At 42.4% G+C, this 23,833-nt stretch overlaps 1 protein-coding gene and 1 long non-coding RNA gene across 2 annotated transcripts in view; one reads left to right on the top strand and one right to left on the bottom strand.

The window, feature by feature from the left end:
- ERICH6 (glutamate rich 6) overlaps positions 1–16,602 on the top strand; it is an 89,878-nt gene extending 73,276 nt beyond the window's left edge. The window contains exons 13-14 of the mRNA XM_036348499.1: positions 1,986–2,214; positions 16,339–16,602. Coding sequence (XP_036204392.1) covers positions 1,986–2,214; positions 16,339–16,602 — 493 coding nt within the window. The remainder of the gene's footprint in view (positions 1–1,985; positions 2,215–16,338) is intronic.
- An 82-nt stretch (positions 16,603–16,684) lies between these two features.
- Positions 16,685–18,025, bottom strand: LOC118676488. The gene is made up of 2 exons (XR_004974117.1): positions 17,789–18,025; positions 16,685–16,837 (listed from the first exon to the last, which is right to left on the bottom strand). It is a non-coding gene; the product is annotated as an uncharacterized LOC118676488 (long non-coding RNA).
- Between the last annotated feature and the right edge of the window lie 5,808 nt (positions 18,026–23,833).

The raw sequence follows: 23,833 nt of genomic DNA, 5'->3' as shown, positions 1-23,833 counted from the left end.
TCAGGATTTTAAAAAGATTCCCAGGTGATTCTAATGTGCAGCCAAGGTTGAGAACCACTGCTCTAGAGCTAATGCCCTAATAATATTATACTGCTTCACTTATGGAAATAATTTACAATGGACAGGTGCTACAATGCACTGTTATTGTCTGAGATATACAGGGTGTCCCCCAAAATGTATACACACTTTAACAGCTGATAGCTCAATTTTGAAAATTAAATGTATTTTAATAAACACCACCTTTATAATTATTCAAAGTATGTTTATACATTTTTGGGGACACCCTATGTTTCTAACTAAGTAAGCTTTCTATAGCCACAACTAACAACAATAACATGCAAACAAAACCTCTAGAGCAATTAAGATCCTGATCCCATTTTGATCTACTAACTCCTGTACTCTATACTCTGACTTTATCTTACTTCATTTAACCTGAGCAAGTGAAATTCAGATTCTAACTTCAAATACAATTTAAACTTTTTGAGGTTTTCAGAAAGAGATATTCTATCCCTTTAAATTATTTAAAGGTATAACAGTCTCATCTTGAGACATTCTGCCAATAATTGACAAAGCTTGGACACTGTCAGAACTTGAGAGAGTTAGGACACAGAAAGCTATTTGTGTTTTCAGTCCAAGGCAGTAATCAATGTGTTATCCCCATGTATATTGGGGAATTTCTACTTATCCTTCAGGGTTCAGCAGCAACTCTATATTATGTTTGGTGGGGCACTATATTAATTGTCACTAGGTATTCATTAGTTTCTAGGACTTTTCCCTTGCCAGTGAAGCCCTCTGACCCACCAGCTCAACTCCTGGGCCCTCTGACATGATTCCTTGATACACTCTTAACCCCTTCTCACTGCCTCTTGTGAAACAAGCCCATCTTCCTACTGGACTGAAGATGCTTGAAGGCACACCCTGAATCTTTGTCATTACATAGTATGTATCTGTACATGGTCTAGATTCAAGAATGTTTATTAAATAAATAATTTATATGGATAATTTTGTATCCTACTTTCCAGACACAATAAGATAATCATCTCAATTTCTCATTTGTTCTTTTGCTATTACATTACTGCCACTAATCAATACTGGGGAAATAAGATGTTAGAGACTTTACTTGGGGGGCCTTCATGGCCAATTCATCTGGTTTTTAAAGAAATAATTCATTATCAAATTAAGCCAACTTTCTAAGCACCCAGAACTCTACATATTCTGTCTCCTCAAGGAAGAGATGGAGATCCAATTTGGAAGAAGGTGAGAGAGCATGAGAAGGAGTTAACTGAGTAGAATGGAAATCATTAGTGCCACTAGCTTTCAGACTGTGCATAGCTAAATTTGTATGTGTGTAGTAAAATGTGCATTAGTGATGGCGCTAAGAGACTGGGGAGCCTGGCTGGTCTAAGTTCACCTTCTGCTCTGTCACAGAGCTCTTCTCTTCCACAGTGCCTCAGAGATATCCCCTGAGCTCTCCTGCCCACCCCAACCCTGGAGAGAGGCCTCCTCAGACTCCTGGCTTCCAGGTGCCAGATGCTGTTAGAAAACAGATCTCTTGTACTGAGGTCAATTTGGCCGTCCTCAAAATTTACACCCCCAGTCTTCATTTTGCCATGGGGAAAATCTAAGCACTGGTCTTCTCCTGGTTTTCAGATATAGCCTGCTCCCCTGTATTTCTTCTTGTACAGATTAAACCTTCTACTTCATCTTTCTTCCTGCACATCATTTTCCAGATTTCTTTACCATCTTGGTTCCATCATTTGACCCATTTTGGTATATTAGTATGTCTTGAATTAAACCCAGTACTTCATATGTATAGCATTCAGTCACGGTCTTATCACTCCTAGGATCACCTGGGATTTTTCCATCATTTATATGCTATTGGCTAGCATAAACTACTACTTCCCTTGGTTTGAAAATGTCAGGTCAAATTTCAGAGTTGAATTATAATGTTTCTGTTTGTGATTATTAATTTCTTTCCTGCCCAGGGTTTACATCAATGTCTTTGGAGGTCAATATTCAGATCAAGCTGGCAATAGAGTAAGAGCCTGGAATTGGTCAAGTTCTGTCACTTCCTCGCCCGTTGTTTCATTTAAACCCGTCTTTCTGGCTTTGAACCATTATGTTGGAGTTCGCATCTTAGAACAAGACAAGATTTCAATCACTTTCCTAGCAATGGGCCAGCAGGCAAGAATCAATGTCGGAACCAAAGTGCAGGTAGGTACATTTTTAAAAACAGTTAAATCGTAAGAGTAAAATAACTTTTGTTATTGTTATTATTGATAAACTAGAGACCCAGTGGATGAATTCGTGCATGGGTGGCGTCTGGCCAGCCTGCCCCGATCAAGGTCGATTGGGCCGGGCCGGCCAGGGGGAGGGACTGCAGGTGGTTGGCAGGCCAGCCCCATCCCCTGTTCGAACTCCCAGTTGAACTCTTGGTCAAGGGAATAATTTGCATATTAGCCTTTTAGTATATAGGATTATACTTGTGTGTAATCTACTGTCCACTAAGAATTTTGGAATTCAATGAAAAAACAAGAGGTGAAAGTTTCAAATGGAGTTGGGGGAGTCTTATTAATTGTTTCTTCATCCTCCGAAATTGCTTCTAGTTCAGACTTGGATCCAAGCAACATTTACTGAGTATTTCCTCTGTGAGTGCATGCATAGTGCTGCTTTGGGAGTTTGGTTTTAGGATTGCATTTGCTTCTCTCTTTGCTCTAGTACAGTGGTTCTCAATCTTCTGGCCCTTTAAATACAGTTCCTCTTGTTGTGAACCAACCATAAAATTATTTTCGTTGCTACTTCATAACTGTAATGTTGCTACTGTTATGAATCATAATGTAAATATCTGATATGCAGGATGGTCTTAGGCGACCCCTGTGAAAGGGTCATTCCACTGCCAAAGGGGTCGCGACCCACAGGTTGAGAACCGCTGCTCTAGTAAAAAGCCCTGAGCTAAGTCAGGAGACCTGGATTCTAACAATGTTCAAGACCAAGCATCAGCCCCTTCTCCTTGGAGACACTTCCATACTGCCTAGTCCTTGGCTGAGTGAGGGTCAGTCATGTCCTTCTCTGGGCTGTACTCACCTCTGTCTCTATGCTTGTTGAACTGTGCTCCTTTAATTGCCCTCCTGGCTGCACTTCCTATGGGATGGGGAGCTCCTGAATTGCAGAGTCTCTAGTATTTTACTGATTCCTCTATCCCACCCAGGGCATGGCCCAGAAGCACTCTCAGTAATTGGCAATACAGTGCAATAGTTAAGAACATGGACTTCAGGTTACATTTGATGTAGTTTCAAAACTCAACTCTGCCATTTAGCTAAGTAGGTGAACTTGAACTTCAGTTCCCTCATATTGGTACACACAGTCCCAGGGGAGAGCCCCAAGACTGGAAATCTACTAGTACCTTCATAAGTGATGGGCAGGGAAAGGCTGAAGAAAGAGGCAGGCCACTCCAGTCTGGCAATTAACAGAGTTTATTAAAGGAAACTTATATCTTGGGCAGATGAAGTGGGTATCCTCCAGACTGCTTGACAGGCACCAAAGAACTAACAGAACAAGGCAGGAGGGATGGGGCACTGGCCCCAGACCCATCCCAGGTAAAGGGAAATACCTTACCTGCGTGCCCAGGTCAGGACAAGGGTCATTCCAGAACCCGAACACCATGGGGCTTAAGGCAGAGATACTGTTTATGTTAGAAGGAAAGTGTCTATTACAGTCACTCCCTGAGTGTTTAGAGCAGTGATGGAGAACCTTTTGAGCTCGGAGTGTCAGCATTTTGAAAAACCCTAACTTAACTCTGGTGCCGTGTCACATATAGAAATTTTTTGATATTTGCAACCATAGTAAAACAAAGACTTATATTTTTGATATTTATTTTATATATTTAAATGCCATTTAGCAAAAAAAATCAACCAAAAAAATGAGTTTGCGTGTCCCCTCTGACACGCGTGTCATAGGTTCACCATCACTGTCTGGCCCACATCTAGCTCATGGGTCTGGCAGCAGTCACATCATGGGGCAGTCTGTCCTCCACACCTCATCCATAAAATGGGGATAATAATTCCTACCATATCAATTGTTGTGAAGATTCAGTGAGAATGTAAGATACTAAGCATTGTGCTTGGCATCAGTCAGTGACAGCTCAAGATAGATGTAGAGTTTAACAGTTAAACTTCAATAAAGCTGAAATATATACACAGGTGTAGAAATAGATACAGATCTGTGTGTCTATATACTTATGTAGCATATATACTGTGTGGCTTTGAACAAGTTCCTTTAACTCTGACCTTTGTTTCATCAATTATTAAAGGAAAACACTGCTCCAACTTCTAAGGTGTCTTCAACCTCTAAAGTTTATACTTTTTTAAAAAAATATATTCTATTGATTTTTTACAGAGAAGAAGGGAGAGGGATAGAGAATTAGAAACATTGATGAGAGAGAAACATTGACCAGCTGCCTCCTGCACACCTCCTACTTGGGATGTGCCCGCAACAAAGGTACATGCCCTTGACCAGAATCGAACCTGGGACCTTTCAGTCCGCAGGCCGACGCTCTATCCACTGAGCCAAACTGGTTTGGCTAAAGTTTATACTTTTAATTAGGTGGAAGTATGACCTCAATATTCAGCACAGGCAGAAACATGTCATAAAAGCAAACAGAAGGGAGACTTCAGATTCATCCAACATAAAGAGAGCGTCTACAATTGCTGTGAATTATTCTAGCTGCATTCAACCAGTCTAGCTACTGCAAGCAGCTGTTCAGGCTCCAGACATAGAAATTTACAATATAGCCTTGTACATTTGGTACATTATATTTACCAAAAGAAAATGTGCAAAATGTGCTCACTCTCTCTCCTCTCCCTCTTTAGAAATGAATTTTAATCAGAAAAGCAGTCACTTTGATGCAAAAGAAAGAATTCAGTGTTAAAGTTTTTACTTTTCTCTTTGTCCTCATGATCACCCTTTCTTTGGATTTTTTAAAAATACAAATGGAACATGTGAATACATTCTCGTATTTGAAGATTCAAATAATATACAAAAATCAGTTTAAAAATTAGATTTTCCTTTTATCCTTTCTTCTATTCTAATCCCTTTCCCAAAGGTAACCATCACCCAAAATTTGGTGTGTATTTCTCTTTTCTATGCATTTACAAATTACTTACATACATCATACACACACACACACACATATATATATGTATATATAAAATTTATTGTCTAAAGTTTTACATATGTCTCCTTTTTCCCTGATTGGCCCCCTCCCCGCCACCCCCCCCCCCCCCGCACCACCCAGCCATTCCCATCCCAGGCAAGTCCCCACCGCCCTAGTATCTGTGTCCATTGGTTATGCTAATATGCATGCATACAAGTCCTTTGGTTGGTCTCTAACACCCCCACCTACCCTGCCATTTGTCTCTGGGTATATTTTTGTTCATCATGTTATGTTGATCATTATATCCCACATTTAAGCGAGATCATGTGATATTTATCTTTCTCCGACTGGCTTATTTCACTTAGCATAATGCTCTCCAGTTCTATCCATGCTGTTGCAAATGGTAAAAGTTCCTTCTTTTTTATAGTGGCATAGTATTCCATTGTGTAGATGTACCACAGTTTTTTAATCCACTCATCTGCTGATTGGCACTTAGGTTGTTTCCAAATCTTAGCTATTGTAAATTATGCTGCTATGAACATAGGGGTGCATATGTCCTTTCTGATTGGTGTTTCTGGTTTCTTGAGATATAGACCTAGAAGTAGGATTACTGGGTCAAATGGGAGTTCCATTGTTAACTTTTGGAGGAAACGCCATACTGTCTTCCACAGTGGCTGCACCACTCTGCATTCCCACCAGCAGTGCATGAGGGTTCCTTTTTCTCCACATCCTCACCAGAACTTGCCATTTGTTGATTTGTTGATGATAATGGCTATCATCTGACAGGTGTGAGATGGTATCTCATTATTGTTTTGATTTGCATCTCTTAGATGATTAGTGACTTTCAGTAAGTTTTCATATGTCTCTCAGCCTTCTGTATGTCCTCTTTCAAAAAGTGTCTATTTAGGTCCTTAGCCCATTTTTTGATCAGATCATTTATCTTCCTTTTGTTAAGTTGTATGAGTTCTCTGTAAATTTTGGAGATTAAACCCTTATCTGAAATATCATTGGCAAATATGTTCTCCCATACAGTGGGCTTTCTTGCTGTTTTGTTGATGGTTTCTTTTGTTGTGCAGAAGCTTTTTATTTTGATGTAGTCCCATTTGTTTATTTTCTCCTTCGTCTACATTGCCCTAGGAGATGTGTTGGTAAAGATATTGCTATGATATATGTCTGCTATTTTGCTGCCTATGAAGTCTTGTGGGATTTTTATAGTTTCCAGTCTTACATTTAAGTCCTTTAGCCATTTCGAGTTTGTTTTTGTATGTGGTGTAAGTTGATGTTCTAGTCTCTTTTTCTTTTTTTTTTTTTTTTTTTTTTTGCATGTATCTGACTTAATTTCCCGGCACCATTTATTGAAAAGACTGTCTTGACACCATTGTATGCTCTTGCCTCCTTTGTCAAATATTAATTAAGCATAACGGCTTGAGTTGATTTCTGGGTTCTCTGTTCTGTTCAATTGGTCTTATATATCTGTTCTTGTGCCAGTATCAGGCAGTTTTGAGAACCATGGCTTAGTAATATAGCTTGATATCTGGTACTGTGATCCCTCCAACTTTGTTCTTCTTTCTCAGGTTTGCTATGGCTATTTGGGGTCTTTTTCTATTCTAGATGAATTTTTGGAAAGTTTTTTCTTGCTCTTTGAAATGTGTCGTTGCTATCTTAATGGGAGTTGCATTGAGTCTGTAGATTGCTTTGAGTAGTATGGACATTTTAATGATGTTGATTCTACCAATCTATGAACATGGTATGTTCTTCCATTTGTTTATGTCTTCCTCTATCTCTGTTTTCAATGTCCTCTAGTTTTCCGAGTACAGGTCTTTTACCTCCTTAGTTAAGTTTATTCCTAGGTATCTTAATTTTTCTGGTGCAATGGTAAATGGGCTTGTTTTTTTAATTTCACTTTCTGTGAGTTTATTTTTGGTGTATAAAAAGGCCATAGGTTTCTCAGTGTTAATTTTGTATCCTGCTACATTGCCAAATTCATTTATTAGGTCTAGTAGTTTTTTTATGGAGTCTTTGGGGTTTTCTATATATAGTATCATGTCATTTGCAAATAAGGAACAGTTTTACTTCTTCTTTTCCAATTTGGATGCCTTTTATTTTATCTTCTTGTCTGATTGCTATGGCTAGCACTTCCAGTACTATATCGAACAGGAATGGTGAAAGAGGACATCCCTGTCTTGTTCCCATTCTTAGGGGAAATGAGTTTAGTTTTTTCCCATTGAGTATGATGTTGGCTGTAGATTTGTCACATAAGGCTTTTATTATGTTGAGATATGATCCCTCTATTCCTACTTTGCTGAGAGTTTTTATCATAAAGGGTATTGGGGATGCCGAAACCGGTTTGGCTCAGTGGATAGAGCGTCGGCCTGCGGACTGAAGGGTCCCCGGTTCGATTCCGGTCAAGGGCATGTACCTGGGTTGCGGGCACGTCCCCAGTGGGAGATGTGTAGGAGGCAGCTGATCGATGTTTCTCTCTCATCAATGTTTTTAACTCTCTATCTCTCTCCCTTCCTCTCTGTGAAAAATCAATAAAAATATATTTTTTTTTAAAAAAAAAGGGTATTGGATTTTGTCAAATGCTTTTTCAGCGTCGATTGGTATAATTATGTGATTTTTGTTTCTCAATTAGTTTATGTGATGTATCATATTTATTGATTTGTAGATATTGTACCATCCTTGCATCCCCGAAATAAATCCCACTTGGTCATGATGTATGATCTTTCTAATTTAATGCTGAATCCGATTTGCTAGAATTTTGTTGAGGATTTTAGCATCTATGTTCATCAAAGATATCGGCCTGCAGTTCTCTTTTTTTGTGGTGTCTTTATCTGGTTTTGTAATTAGGGTAATGTTGGCTTCATAGAAAGAACTTGGAAGTGTGCCTTCCTCTTTAATTTTTTGGAATAGTCTGAGGAGGATAGGTTTTAGTTCTTTGAATGTTTGGTAGAACTCTCCTGTAAAGCTGTCCGGGCCAGGGCTTTTGTTTGTTGGAAGATTTTTGATCACTGATTCAATTTCTTCTGTAGTTATCGGCCTACTCAGGTATTTTTATTCTTCCTGATTGAGTTTTGGGAGCTTGTATTTTTCTAAGAATATGTCCATTTCATCTACGTTGTCCATTTTGTTGGAATAGAGTTGTTCATAGTATTTTTTCATAATCCTTTGTATTTCTGTGGGATCGGTTGTTACTTCACCTCTTTCATTTCTGATTTTGTTTATTTGGGTCCTCTCTCTTTGCTTCTTGGTGAGCCTGGCTAGAGGTTCATCAATCTTGTTTATCCTTTCAAAGAACCAGCTCTTGGTTTTGTTGATCTTTTGTATTGTTTTTTTGGTCTCTATGTCACTTATTTCTGGTCTGATCTTTATTGTTTTCTTCCTTCTGCTTACACTGGGCTTTTCTTGTTGCTCTCTTTCTAGCTCTTTGAGTTGTAGGATTAGATCATTTATTACCATTTTTCCTTGTTTTTTTTGAGGTAGGCCTGTAGAGCTATGAACTTCCCTCTTAAGACTGCTTTCACTGTGTCCCATTGATTTTAGATTGTTGTGTTTTCATTGTCATTTGTTGCCACAATGCTTTTTATTTCTTCTTTGATCTCTTTGGTAACCCAATCATTATTTAATAGCATGCTATTTAGCCTCCAGGTGTTTGATTTTTTCCATTATTTTTATTGTAGTTGATTTCTAATTTTATGCCATTGTGATCTGAGAAGATATGATTTCTGTCTTCTTGAATTTGAAGAGACTTTGCCTGTGTCCCAATATGTGGTCTATCTTTGAAAAATGTCCCATGTGCACTTGAGAAGAATGTATATTCTGTGGCTTTGGGGTGGAATGTTCTGAAGATGTCAATTAAGCCTATCTGATCTAGTGAGTCTTTTAGGATTGCTTTTTCTTTGCTGATTTTTTGTTTAGAGGATTTGTTCAATGGTGTTAGTGGGGTATTAAAGTCCCCTACTATGACTGTATTGCTGTCAGTCACTCCCTTGATATTTCCAGAAGTTTTTTTATGTATTTGGGTGCTCCTGTATTGGGTGCATATATGTTTACCAGAGTTATATCTTCTTGTTGAATTGCTCCCTTTAGTATTATGAAGTGGCCTTCCTTATCTCTTATTATAGCCTTCACTTTGGGGTTTAATTTGTCAGGTATAAGTATTGCTACCCCAGCTTTTTTTTTCATTTACGTTCACCAGAAAACCTTTTTTTATCCTTTCACCATCAGTCTGTGTGAGTCTTTTGTTCTGATGTGGGTCTTCTGTAGACAGCAGATATTGGGGTCATGTTTTCTTACCCATTCAGCTACCCTATGTATTTTGATTGGGGCATTTAATCCACTTACATTTAAAGTTATTATTGATAAGTACTTGCTTGTTGCCATTTTTATTTTTTTATGCCTGTGTTCCTTCTTCCCTTCTTATTTCTTCTTTTTACAGAAGACCCTTTATGATTTCTTGCATTTCTGGTTTAGTAGTAATAAACTCCCTTAGTCCTTTTTTGTCTGTGACGCTCCTGATTTCACCCCCAACTTTAATTGATAGCCTTGCTGGGTACAGTATTCTTGGATTCAGACCCTTGCTTTGCATCACTTTGTATATTTCATTCCATTCCCTTCTGGCCTGATGTGTTTCTGTTGAGAAATCAGTTGGTAGTCTGATGGGAGATCCCTTGTAAGTAACTATGTGTCTCCCTGGCAGCCTTTAAGATTCTTGCTTTGTTGCTGGTGTTTGCCAATTTAATTATAATGTGTCTTAGTGTTGGCTTTTTTGGGTTCGTCTTGTTTGGGACTCTGTGAGCTTCTTGGACTTGTGTGAGTTTTTTCTTCCAATATCAGGTAAGCTTTCTGTCATTACAGTGGGGCCTTCACTTACAAGTGTCCCGACTAACGAGTTTTTTGAGATACGAGCCATCTCTCAGCCAATTTTTTGCTTTGAGTTGCGAGCTAAAATTCGGGTTATGAGCCAGCTTCAGATACCCCACCACTAGTTGGCACAGCAAACATCACAGTGAATGCTACAACATCAGCCCAGCATCACATGTCTCATTTTTTCACTTTTGATTTGACATATGAGTAATTTGAGTTATGAGCTCCATCACAGAATGAATTAAACTCGTAAGTCAAGGCCCCACTGTATTTCTTCTAATCATTGTAGTTTTTCTAATCATTGCTCCATTTCCTCTTCTTCTGGCACCCCTATTATGCAGATGTTTCTAATGTTACATTTGTTGTTACTAATGTTGTGGCCCCACCCCATAACAAAGAAACAGAATTTCCAGAGGATGAGCCCCAGAGATCAGGATTTTAAAAAGATTCCCAGGTGATTCTAATGTTCAGCCAAGGTTGAGAACCACTGCTCTAGGCAATCTCTGACCTTTCTGTCCATGGATTGCCTCACCAGCTGTGTTTAATTCACTAATTCCAGGTGGGTGTTATTCAATTCAGCTGTTCCTTCTATCTGCTGTGTGAGAAGGTGCAGGACCCGTCTGCATATTCAGCCATCACCTTGTCTCCCCCTGGACAAACATTTTAGGCACCTGTGGCCAGGGAGGCTGGAGGCTCAGTGTTCGTGGGTTCACAGCTGAGGCAGCTGGTCCCTGGGCATTGTGGTTGTAGAGTCCCGGGAGGTATCCGAGGTCTCCCCAATTGAAGGCAAGGCTGGGCTTCTGATCACAGCCACTCTCTCCTTTAAGATAGCGCAGTCTCTGTGACAAAGCCGGCTGCTCTGGAAAAGATTTCAGCAGTAGTAGAGGCTGCCCGGCCAGGAAAGCCTGGTCCGCCAGTCTCCATCAGTCCTGTGGAATATAAGTGCCCCTAACTCACAAATATAGACACTCCCTGCAGATCCACACACTCTCCTTTTGCTCTCTCACTCATACACTATCTTGCAGCCTGCCATCCCATCAGCCGCTATCTTGGATCTATAGATACATACATACATCTTTTAAAATAAAAATTGGATTAAACTATACAATTATAGTGTTAGGGCTTCAATTCATTTTTGTTTTCCAATTAACAAGTACTAAAGGTTTTTCCATGCCTGCATTTCCCGGCATACTTGTCCATTTTATTTTTAAATTGTATTTATAATATTTCCTATGTACTCTAGTTAACTTATGCAAAATCTAATGACCTCTCAGCAATTCACTGTTGCTAACTTTGTCTTCCATTGCTTCCAGGTCACTATTCTCCCTTGATTTTGCTTCCTTCTCATTTTTCTTTGTTGACTGTCTTCGCTTCCTTTTCCCCCAAATATTGAGGGTTTCCAGGGTTTGCCTTGAGTGTCTCTTGATTTCTTTGAGTCTGCTGTCCTTAAATATCTCCTACATGCTGATAGCCCTTTTGTTTTATCTCCAAGGGGATCTCCCATGAACTTGACATTAGCATATCTCTGATTCCAAACCTGCACCTCTATTTGGGTGCCTAAGAGAACATTAAATACTTTACTTAGCAAAATTAGACTTGAAAGCTCACTCTACCCTCCATCTTCTCCATTTCCAAAAAAAGGCAACGCATTTACTTAGGTCAAAGACTTTGAACTAGTTATCCTCCTTTCTGTTTTATAGCCCCACATCTATTATCTGCAAGTCCTATAAACCCCATGTCCAGACTCTAAGACTTCTCACATCCTCCAATCTATCTCTCTTGTCTGCCTCTCATATCTAATCTATCTCTTGCTTCAATTACTATAGTAGCCTCCTAATGAATCTCCCTGCTTCTGGTCTTCCTAAAGTCTATTCCAATACAATAGTTGGAGTGATACTTTGAAAACATAAGTCTGGTCAAAACTATCCAGTGGCTTCTAATCTTACTCAGAGTAAGCCAAGGTCCTATAAAATACTGTACCTGACCTGACTTTTTGTTTTAATACTAGAGGCCCAATGCACGAATTCATGCACAGGTGGGGTCCCTCAGCAATCGAGGCCTATCAGGGGGCCAGCCAGCATGGGGGGGAGGACCATGTGAAGTTGGCCAGCCAGGGAGAGGGGCTGCAGGTTGGCTGGCTGGCCAGCCCCCCCTCATCGGGGCCAACTGGGGGGCCAACCAGGGGGAGGGGCTGTGGGAAGTTGGCTATGGGAGCACACTGACTACCAGGGGGCATCTCCTGCACTGAGTGTCTGCCCCCTGGTGGTCAGTGAGTGTCATAGCGACTGGTCGACCGGTCGTTCCAGTCATTTAGTCATAATGATCGCTTAGGCTTTTATATAGATAGATGCCCCTTCTCACTCACCTGCTCCTTTTTGCTGTTCCTAGACAATCCCAGGCATGTGCCTGCCACAGAGCTTTTGCACTTGCTATTCCTTCAGCCTAAAATGTTGCTCCTACATTTAGCACATAGCTGCTATCTCACTTCCTTCAGGTGTCTGACCCACCCTATCTAACCAACAGCACCCCATCCCCACCTCCACCCTGGCACTCTGAATGCTTCTTTGGCCCTATGCCACAAGTTCTAATATGTAGTGCTCTAAAGTGGCCTGAAGAGTCCCAGGTTCAATCCTAGTCAAGGGCACATGCCCAGGTTGTGAACTCCATACCCAGTAGGGGGCATGCAGGAAGCAGCCAATCAATGATTCTCTCTCATCATTAATGATTCCACCAATGATGTTACCAGGGATTGAGCCCGAAACCTAGGCATGTGCCCTGACCTGGAATTGAATGAGCAACCTTTTTATGCATGGAACAATGCCCAACCAGTTGAGCCACACTGGCCAGGGCATATTTTTCCTACTATTTCTACCAAATTTTTCTTTGTATATCTTGAAACTTTATGGTTATGAAATTAAGATGTTGACACTGTTCCTGGTGAGTTGTGCCCCTCACCCTTGTGCCAGCTTCCACATCACTTATTTGCTCTTCAGTTATGCCCATTTTGTGACTCAGTGTATCAGTGAGGGGTGTTGGAGGGGGCTTTTCTGACAAATATTTTAAGATCAGAGTATTATTCACAATTTCTCTTTAAGTGGTCTTTGGCTTAAACACTATTCCATCTGATGTTAGATTGCTACACCTGCTTTCTTTAGTTAGCATCTGCTTGGTGCATTGTTTTCATCTTTAGACTTTCATCCTTTTAACCTAGTTTTGAGGTGGATGTGTCTCTTGTAAATAGCATTGACATGGATTTTGTTGCTTTCCTCAACCTAACAAAATCAATCTTTTAATACATTCTATTTTAATGGTTACTCTAAAACTGTTAACTATATATATATATATATTTTTTTTTTATTGATTTTTTACAGAGAGGAAAGGAGAGAGATAGAGAGTTAGAAACATCGATGAGCGAGAAACATCGATCAGCTGCCTCCTGCACATCTCCTACTGGGGATGTGCCCGCAACCCAGGTACATACCCTTGACCGGAATCGAACCTGGGACCTTTCAGTCCGCAGGCCGACGCTCTATCCACAGAGCCAAACCGGTTTCGGCAACTATATTTTTTTATATAAATAGAATTAACTTCCAGGTTCTCTAGTTATTTATTTTCCTTGACAACAATACTCTCAAGTCCTTCAGAAAATATTAGATAGATATATATATATATATATATATATATATATATATATATATATATATATATATCCTAATCCTATATAATAAAAGGGTGATATGCAAATTGACCCTAACAGCAGAATGACTGGGAATGACTGGTCACTATGACACACACTGACCACCAGGGGACAGACGCTCAATGCAGGAGATGCCCCCTGGTGGTCAGTGCGCTCCCACAGGGGGAGCTCTGCTTAGCTACAAGCCAGGCTGATGGCTGCCAGTACAGCAGTGGTGGTGGGAGCCTCTCCCGCCTCCTCAGCAGCACTAAGGATATTCGACTGCAGCTTAGGCCTGCTCCCCACTGTCAAGTGGACATCCTCCGAGGGCTCCCAGGCTGCCAGAGGAATGTCTGACTGCCAGCTTAGGCCCAATCCCATGGGGAGTGGCCTAAGCCAGCAGGTGGACATTCCCTGAGGGGTCCCAGACTGCAAGAGGGTAGAGACTGGGCTGAGGGGACCTCCCCCCCTTCCTGAGTGCACAAATTTTTGTGCACCAGGCCTCTAGTTTATATATAATCTCCCTCTGGCTCCTAATTCTGTGTTCTTGAATACAAGCATCTCTGACAGGTAAACCTGGAGCCTCTCTGTCGTGGCCTTGAATTTCCTCAGGTGTTTGGTGATTCTTGGTGTGTGTTCATTTTTGTGTTTTGCTGGGGTCCAACCCCAGCAGGTCCAGGGTTCCCCAAAGGTGTGGACAGAGTCAGCGAAGAAGGAATGACACGGAGACAGGATTCAGTTGATCAGCAGCCTTGCCAGGATCTCTAGCCACAATCTCCAGCCAAGTTCTGTGTCCATGTTCTCTTGCTAGGTTCTCCGGGTTCTCCAGCCAGGTTCTGTCCAGGTTCTCCAGCCAGGTTCAGTCACCAGGTTCTAGTCAGGTTCTCTTGCCATGTTCTACCCAGGTTCTGTAGCCGTGTTCTCCAGCCAGGTTTGGTCGCCAGGTTCTGTAGCCAGGTTCTTCAGCCAGGTTCTGTAGCCAGGTTCTGTCCAGGATCTTTTGCCATGTTCTCTCACTAGGTTCTGTCTCTAGGTTCTGTGTCTAGGTTCTGTGTCCTGTTGTCTTGTTACATCTGTATTTATACCAGTTGATTCCAATCCTATCAATCTTTATTCCAAAGGTTAGGGCGTTTCTTATCTCCATTCCAGGGAGTAAAGATTATGTAGCTAAGGCATGATTGTTCGTAGTTAAAGTGATTAACTACCCGCCTGGCACTTAGTTAAGGGGTTTTATTCCCTCCCTAACTTCAGGGGAAAATCCCTACCTGGGGAAACAACCTTTCTCAGAGAGGTGACCTTGGTTAAAACACATAGTGCCAAGAAGGTGAACAAACATATTAAGAACAGTATGCCTTATATGCCAGGTCCTTTGAAACAGCAAGGATGGACCGCCTCCCAGCAGTGTTTGAGAATCCCTGCTTTTCTGCATGTTCTTCTCACTGAAGTTTGCTTCTGATAACTGTGGATAAGTGGTTTGTGCTGCTGAGGGGTCAAAGACTAGGCTCTCAGCCCCAAGTGGGGCTCAACACAGAGGAGAGGGCGAGGGCTACCTCCCGACTGACATCCTCACATTTACCTCAGGACCCCTCCTGCTTCTCATTTCTGTTGACTTGGAGCTCAGAAAGGGTGTGTTTGGGGTTAGTGATTTCAGTTGGTCATTTACCACTCTGGATATGGTCCCATCTGCTTTTTTATGTTTAGGAATTCCTCATGGTTATTTCTGCTGATGAAAGTTTTTCTTATTTTCTAGAACCATTATTGATTTGTTCTCTATGAGACTTGGAATTGAAGGGAAGTTAAAAACGCTGATCAATTCTTGTTACTCACCCACCTCATACTCCCTCCTCCCTCTCTTCCTCTCCTCCTTCCTTTTATTTCATGGGGGGAGGGATGAAAATGCAGAATAATACTGTGAGTTCTGGGGCCTTTGCAGGTAAGTGGTCACTCATTTGGCAGAGGGTAGTGGTTGAGCTTCTGTTTAGCCTGCCCACTGAACCCCCGCCCCTGGGGAGCTGCAGCCTGGAAGCTCCTCCTGCAAGGCTGTGGAGCAGACCCATTCGCCTTCCCTGCAGCTGCACAGAGACACCAGCCTGAATCATCAAAGGCTGTGGGGAGTGGGGAGAGCAGAGGCCAAGGAAGGGCCATAGAGAGGTTAATGTGGAATGGCCTCCTGGAAGAAGGGTACCTTTAGGAGAAGGAAAGGAGTTGTAGTCATCCCAGTTCTTCTTGAAAACCCCACTGGGGTGCTCCCTCCTCTGAGGAGGGCTGCCCTCAGTTTCCTCCAAGCTTCCAGGCCAGCACTCACAATGCTCTCCCCAACTTGGTGTTTCCCAGGGAAGGAACTGGGTTGCAGCATCTTTGTGCTCCCCTCAGTATATGCTGGTCAAATTATTTGAATAAATTGCAAGCATTTGAAAGTATCCAAATTCTGTTTGCTCTGGACTTCTTGAGTCTCTCAAGACTCCACAGCATTCCATTTCTCGTCCAGGTCAGAGTAACACCCTGCCCCTGTTTATAGATAATTAGACTCTAGGGAATCCAACCCCAAATTAGTGTCGCCACCAGCCTCCCCACCTCCTTGGTTCCACAGGCACCTTCCCACTCCAGGTCCTCAGCTTCCCTTCTCTTTCCCTTTGCTGAACAGCTGATGAAACCTGAGGAGATTCCAGTTCTCCAATACGTGAACGGGGATGACCTTCTTCTACTGGCCATTTTAATAAGGATTCGACGCCTGTTTCATAAACTTGAAGGATGTGTGAATTTTCCCTCTGGTCAGGTTTGGGGAAAATTAAAGCAACCTTCCTACCTTTCTTCACTTTCTGTAAAACTGATGGCCCTTTGTCACAATTCCAGTATAAAGAAAGACACCAAAACAACAATAGCAGCTCTAATAAATGAAAAAATTTAACTAAGTATAATGGTGCTTTCACTTGTTTCATTGATTTTTTTTAAGGAGGGGGTGCAGGAGATTTCAAGAAGAGTATATAAAATGATTAGGGAAGACCAAGAAATAGGCTTTATTATAAATTTAGAATACATCCTGGGTCATCACTGGTTTACATTCTTGGTCAGGGAAAACTATCTCACTTTCAGGACAGCAGAGAATGAGCAAATCAGCAAAAGTGTTCATGTCAACTGGAGTTCTATCAGGAAAACAGAAAACAGGGAGGGGTCAGAATTTCCAAAACCATCCTAAAGGCTAGGGAAGTGAAGGTCAACAAAACCCCACTGGCTTCCAGGAAAACTGGGAGTGAGAGGATCTCAGGAAGCTAACAGCAAGGAAGTGAGGGTGGCAGGAGCTCTCCTGGAAGAGCTCCCCTCACATTTGAGAGTGGGACTAACAAGAAACGGCCACCTGCCTGATCCCCCGCCCTCCTGCCAGGGATGAATGGGGGCCTGCTTCTCTCCCACCTGGCAAACATCAGGCAGGTGCCTCTTGCTGGGGAATCATAACTGGGACTGCTGGCAAGGGATTTTAGAACATCGTGTATTTCCCCTTCCAAGGGGAAGGTGGGGGTGCTGCTGAGTCTGCAAGGACAACCCAGCACAGTTTCTTCTGCTCAATGATAAAGTTGCTTTAGAGAACAATGAAGAGTTGAGAGGAACACCTGCACACTGCCTTTCTGAACTTCCTGGATTTCTCAGTTCCCTGTTCTTTTCTTTTAAATTTTATAATAGTTTTATTGGAGTGGAATGACCTAAAGCTATCAATCAACTTTATTTTTTAAATTATAGTTGACATACAATATAATATTAGCTTCAGGTGTACAACATAGTGATTCAACATTAACTTACCTTACAAAGTGATCAACACAATAAGCCTAGTAACCATTTGTCACCATAGATAGTGATTATGATTATTACTAACTTTATTCCCTATGCTTTACAGCAGGGGTCCTCAAACTTTTTAAACAGGGGGCCAGTTCACTGTCCCTCAGACCATAGGAGGGCCGGACTATAGTTTTTAAAAAAAAAAAACTATGAACAAATTTCTATGCACACTACACATATCTTATTTTGAAGTAAAAAAACAAAATGGGAACAAATACAATATTTAAAATGAAGAACAAGTAAAGTTAAATCAACAAACTTACCAGTATTTCAATGGGAACTATGGGCCTGCTTTTGGCCAGTGAGATGGTCAATGTCCGGTTCCATATTTGTCACTGCTAGTCGTAACAAGTGTGCATCAGTTAGTCTAGATCTGGTTGGAGATTTCAGATGTTTCATTCTGGAAAAAGGCTCTCTTAACTTCAAAAAAAAAAAAAAGGCCCTACTAACTGCAAAATAAAAAAAAAAAATAGACCTCCTAACTTCAAAAAAAAAATAAATCCTAACTTGTTCTTACCTCGGTCCTCAAGCAGCAGCAGGCTCTGCACAGGCAAGCTCGTGACTCGTCTGATCACACCCAAGACTGAGAGGAGGAGCCCAGAGACAGAGAGAAGGAGGGGAGTCGGAGAATGCAGCGCACATTCCACACATGCGCACTGCGGGCCCAGGATGAGTTGGCTGCTAAGCAACAGGCAGCTGCGGCAAAAACACCCGACAGGTTGGATAAATGTTTTTGGTGGGCTGCATGTGGCCCGCGGGCCGTAGTTTGAGGACCCCTGCTTTACAGTATATCCCCATGATTTACATTATAACTGGAAGTTTGTACTTCTTAAGCCCCTGCTCCTTTTCCGCCCAACACCCTGTTCTCTGGGAGAGGGAGAAATGTAGTTTGAGGGACCATTCCTTATAGTGAATTCCAAATTTGGTGTGAAATGCACAAGAGGGATTAAGCCTATCAACCATTCACCACTTAGTGTGAAGTACTAAACCCTATTGTTTTCCTACAAAGAGCCACCTGAGGAAGTGCAAGTTGGGAATGGAAGGTAAAGGAGTAAGTGAAAGAATGAAATATTCCTGGGAAGGCTGAGTAGGAACCAGTAGGAAGGAGCTGAGTCACTGGGAGATGGGGCCTAATTCTTGGTAGTAAGCCATTTGCCACCTTTTATGTTGTTGTTGCCTTTTGTTAGCTTGTTTTATAAGAACTCTGTTAACATTGAAGATTTAACTTTATTATTCTTCATTTCTACACTTGCTAATCTCCCCTGCTATCTTTGTGAAAAAGAGGTTACTAGACTCATGCCTGGATCAACACTAAATCTCTCTTTTCTATTTTTGACTTTTGCCTCTTCTTTTTCATTGATGAGGGAAATTTTAGTTTCAAGTAAGATAGAAATATTAAATTAATTGAGCGAATATGTATAAGCATATCTCTGAAAAATAGCACATAAAGTACAAGTAACAGTCACAACAAAGCCTCAACTAAATCTGTTCTTGTACATTAGTAAAACTTATTTCATGGATGTAAAGCCCATAGTAGATACTGAATAACACCTTGATTAATTGGACATAGGCAAAATAATGAGATGACTTTTTTTTGCAGTAGTAGTTTCAGATGTACAGCATAATGGTTAGACAATTATATACTTTACAAAGTAACCTCTTGATATTTCAAGTACCCATCTGACACCATACATAGTTATTACAATATTATTTACTATATTCTCTATACTATACTTTACATCCCTGTAACTATTTTGTGACTGCCAACCTGTAGTTCTTAATCCCTTCACCTTTTTCAACACCTCTCCTTCCCCTCTATCAATCATCAGTCTGATCAATGAGTCTGTTTCTATTTTGTAATATACATCCTATCTAATAAAAGAGTAATATGCAAATTGACCATCACTCCAACACACAAGATGGCCACTTCCATGTGGACACAAGGTGGCCAGCAGGGGAGGGCAGTTGGGAGGAACCAGGCTTGAAAGGGAGGGCAGTTGAGGGCGATCAGGCCTGCAGGGGAGGGCAGTTGGGGGGGACCAGCTCTGCAGGGGAGGGCAGTTGAGGGGAACCAGGCCTGCAGGGGAGGGCAGTTGGGAGGAACCAGGCTTGAAAGGGAGGGCAGTTGAGGGCGATCAGGCCTGTAGGGGAGTACAGTTAGGGGTGACTAGGCCAGCAGGGGAGGGCAGTAGGGGCAATTGGGCCAGCAGGGGAGCAGTTAGGCTTCAATCAGGCTGGCAGGCATAAGCGGTTAGGGGCAATCAGGCAGGCAGGCAGGCAGGCAAGTGGTTAGGAGCCAGCAGTCCTGGATTGTGAGAAGAATGTCTGACTGCCTGTTTAGGGCAGTCAGACATCCCTCAAGGGGTCTCAGATTGGAGAGGGTGCAGGCTGGGTGAGGGACACACACCCCCATGTACGAATTTCGTGCACTGGGTCTCAAGTGTATATATATTTATATATATCACCTCTTCATTATCCACTGGCCTATTGATGGATACTTGGGTTGCTTCCAGAGCTTGGCTATCCTAATATATAAAACCCTGGGTCTGTCACATCCACAACGACCAGAGACTCAACCTAACACCCATGCTGCAGGTGCAGCAGGCTCTGGTGGGTGGGAACTTGTGGCAGCAGAGACAGGGATGGGGGAGGCAGGGCCAGCACTCACACTCACAACCACACACACAGAGAGACACACACAACACCCACCAGTTCACAGACTTTTCTCCCTTTCTTTCCCTCCCTCCCAGCTTGCTCTCAGAGCCTCTGTCAGAATGAGGAAACAAAACAGACTGGGCCTGAAAAGGCCTGGATGGAAGGGGGTGGAGCAGCCCCCACTAGCCCCAACCCCTCCCAGCTGGGAAAGAGGAAAAGGGAGACAGGGAGGCAGGGAGACCTGGAGGGCTGCTGAGGAAAACAAAGAGAGACAGAGACTGGGCGAGATCAGGCCAGCAGGGGAGGGCAGCGATCAGGGAGGCAGGCAGGCAGAGGCAGTTAGGTGTGATCAGGCAGGCAGGCAGGCAAGTGGTTAGGAGCCAGCAGTCCCAGATTGCAAAAGGGATGTCCAACTACCAGTTTAGGTCCTGCCTGGCACTCGCATTCATTGCCAGCACCAGAGCTGCCACTCACACCTGCTGCCGGCACCCGGCACCAGCCCCAGTCCCTCAGTACTGTCAACGAGTGCGGGCAGCAGCTGCTGGGCCTGATCACCCCTCCAGGCTTCTCTACCTCCCCTTGCTCCTACGGGGCGATCAGGGTCGGCAGCTGCCTCTCGCACCTGCTGCCAGCACCAGCCCCACTTGCATTCACAGCCAGTGCCAGCCCCAGTCGCCCCTGAGGGCCTCTCCACCTCCTCCTGCTCACACCCGATGCTGGCACCGGCCCCAACTGCTCTGCACTGTCAGTGGGTGCGAGCAGGGCCAGCACCATCGGTGCGTGGGAGTGGTGGCAGCAGCGGCAGGAGCAGGGCTGCCAGCAGACAGGGGACCAAGGGCCATGGTGGGAGGGGCCAGGCAAGGGTGTGGAGGATGGGCCAAGACCCGCCCCTATGCCCACTGCAGCCTCATGGTCCACAGTTCCTTTCAAGGTGCACGAATTCATGCACTGGGCCCCTAGTCTATATATAAAAGCCTAAGTGGCCGTTACCACCAAACAACGGGAATGATTGGAATAACCCATTGATCAGTCACTATGACGCACACTGACCACTAGGGGACAGACGCTCAATGCAGGAGCTGCCCCCTGGTGGTCAGTGTGCTCCCACAGTGGGAGTGCCACTCAGCTGACCAACCTGTCCTGGCAGCCCACCAGCCCAGCAGCAGCCACTCACTCCCTCAGTAGTCCTGCAGGTCCAATCTCCAGAGAACGGCCCCGGAACTGATGGACCAGTGCCACCAGCACAATCCCAACAGCATCACCAGCCTCCTAGAAGTCGGCTTCAGTCACCATGGCTGCTTCTCCTCCCTAGACACTCTGCAAGGAAGAAACAATATAAAAGCGGACACCAGATGGCTCCCAACAACCAGTGCAAATGTCAGCGGGATGGATCCGAATCCTCGCCTGGCAAGGGCATCCCACCACCTGCCTGCAGGACCGATCACATCCTGGTCCCCAACCCCCATGGAACCCTACCCGTGCACGAATTCATGCACCAGGCCTCTAGTTATAAATAATGCTGCAATGAATATAAGGGTGCATATATTCTTTTAACTTAGTGTTCTTGGTTTCCTCAGATATATTCCTATTTCTTGAGGAACCTATATATTGTTTTCCACAGTGGCTGCACCAGTCTGCAGTCTCACCAGTGGTGGTACTAGGATTCCCTTTTCTCCACATCCAAACCAACACTTGTTGCTTGCTGATTTATTGATGATAGCCATTCTGACAGGTGTGAGGTGATATTTCATTGTGATTTTAATTTGCTTATCTCTTTTCATATTGGTCTCTTAGGAGAAGTGTCTATTAAAGTTCTCTGCCCATTTCTTAATTGCTTGTTTATTTTGGTGTTGAGTTGTATGAGTTCTTTATAACTTTTGGATATTAACTCCCTCTCAGATATATCTTCTCCCATTCAGTAGGTTGTCTTTTCATTTTGTTGATGCTTTCCTTTGCTGTGCAAAAACTTTTGTTTGATGTAGTCCTATTTATTTATTTATTTATTTATTTATTTTATTATTTTTATTTTTATGTATTTTTATTCCTTTGCCCAAGGAGATACGTCAGAAAAAAACATTGCTATGAGAGATGTTGGTGATTTACTGTCTATGTTTTCTTCTGGAAGTTACATAGTTTTACATCTTACATTTAAGACTTTATCCATTTTTAGTTTATTCTTGTGTATGGTGTAAGTAGGTGGTCTAGGTTTTGGTTTCTTTTAAGTATCTGTCAAATTTCCTTAACACCATTTATTGAATATGTCTTTACCCCATTGCATGTTTTTGCCTCCTTTGTCATGTACTTATTGACCATATAAGTGTGAGTTTATTTCTGAGCTCCCTACTCTGTTATTTTTATCTATATGTCTATTTTTATGTCAGAACCATGCTATTTTGATTACTATGGCCTTGTAGTATAGTTTGATATCAGGTAGCACGATTCTTCCAACTTTGTTCTTCTTTCTCAAGATCACTATTACTATTTGGGAACTTTTGTGGTTCCATATAAATTTTTGAATTATTTGTTTTTGATCTGTAAAATATGCCATTGGTATTTTGATAGGGATTGCATTGAATCTGTAGATTTCTTTGGGGAGTATGGACATATTTTAATGAGATTAATTCTTCTTATCTGTGAACATTTATGAATATATGCTTCTATTTATGGTATTTGTATATTCTCTAATTTCTTTTTTTATAAGAGAACATTTATTTATAAAGTCACAGAGATAGAAGTAATTTGTAGAAGAAATTGATTTAGAAAACAAATTATAGAGGTAAAGGAAGGGCCCTAGGAACTTGGGAGTGAGAATGGTAATGGTCTGAATGAAGGAGTAGGGGGAAAGCGGAGGAAAGGCCTGGGCATGCTCCCAGGAGGGAGAGCACCTATCCTCTAATTTCTTTCATCAGTGTCTTATAATTTTCCAAGTACAGATCTTTTACCAGCTTGGTACTTTATTGATTTATTTTTATGCAATTGTAAATGGGAATGTTTTTTTAGTTTCTCTTTCTGATAGTTCATTGTTGGTGTATAAAAATGCAACCAATTGCCCTGGTCAGTGTGTGCAGTGGTTAGAGCATTGGCCTGTGCATGGAAGGGTCACAGGTTTGATTCTGGTCAAGGGCACATACCTGGATTGCAGGTTCATCCCCAGTCCCAGTTGGGGCACATTGGGTAAGCAACCAATCAATGTCCCTCTCATATTGATGTTTCTCTCTCTTTCTCTCTTTCTCCCCCTTTCCTGCTCCCTTTCACTCCCTGAAAATCAATGGGAAAAAATATCCTCAGATGAGGATTTTTAAAAAATGCAACCAATTTCTGAATATTTATTTTGAATCCTACTATTTTACTGAATTCATTTATCAGTCTTGCAAGTAATGACAGTTTTACTTCCTTTCCAATTTGGATGCCATTTTTGTTTCTTCTTGTCTGATCTCTGTGGCTAGGACTTCTAAGAGTATCCTATCTAATAAAAGAGAAACATGGTAATTGGCGTATGACCGCTACCCTTCCCATTGGCTAATCAGGGTGATATGCAAATTAACTGTCAGCCAAGATGGCGGCCGGCAGCCAGGCAGCTTGAAACTAACATGAGGCTTGCTTGCTTCAGTGACAGAGGACTCCAACGTTCCCCGCCTGCCTTGCAGGCCTCT

This window comes from Myotis myotis, unplaced genomic scaffold (assembly GCF_014108235.1).
Source record: "Myotis myotis isolate mMyoMyo1 unplaced genomic scaffold, mMyoMyo1.p scaffold_m19_p_2, whole genome shotgun sequence".
Taxonomy (NCBI): domain Eukaryota; kingdom Metazoa; phylum Chordata; class Mammalia; order Chiroptera; family Vespertilionidae; genus Myotis; species Myotis myotis.
The sequence above is the reverse complement of the archived record's forward strand: the minus strand, read 5'-3'. Positions and strand labels throughout refer to the sequence as shown.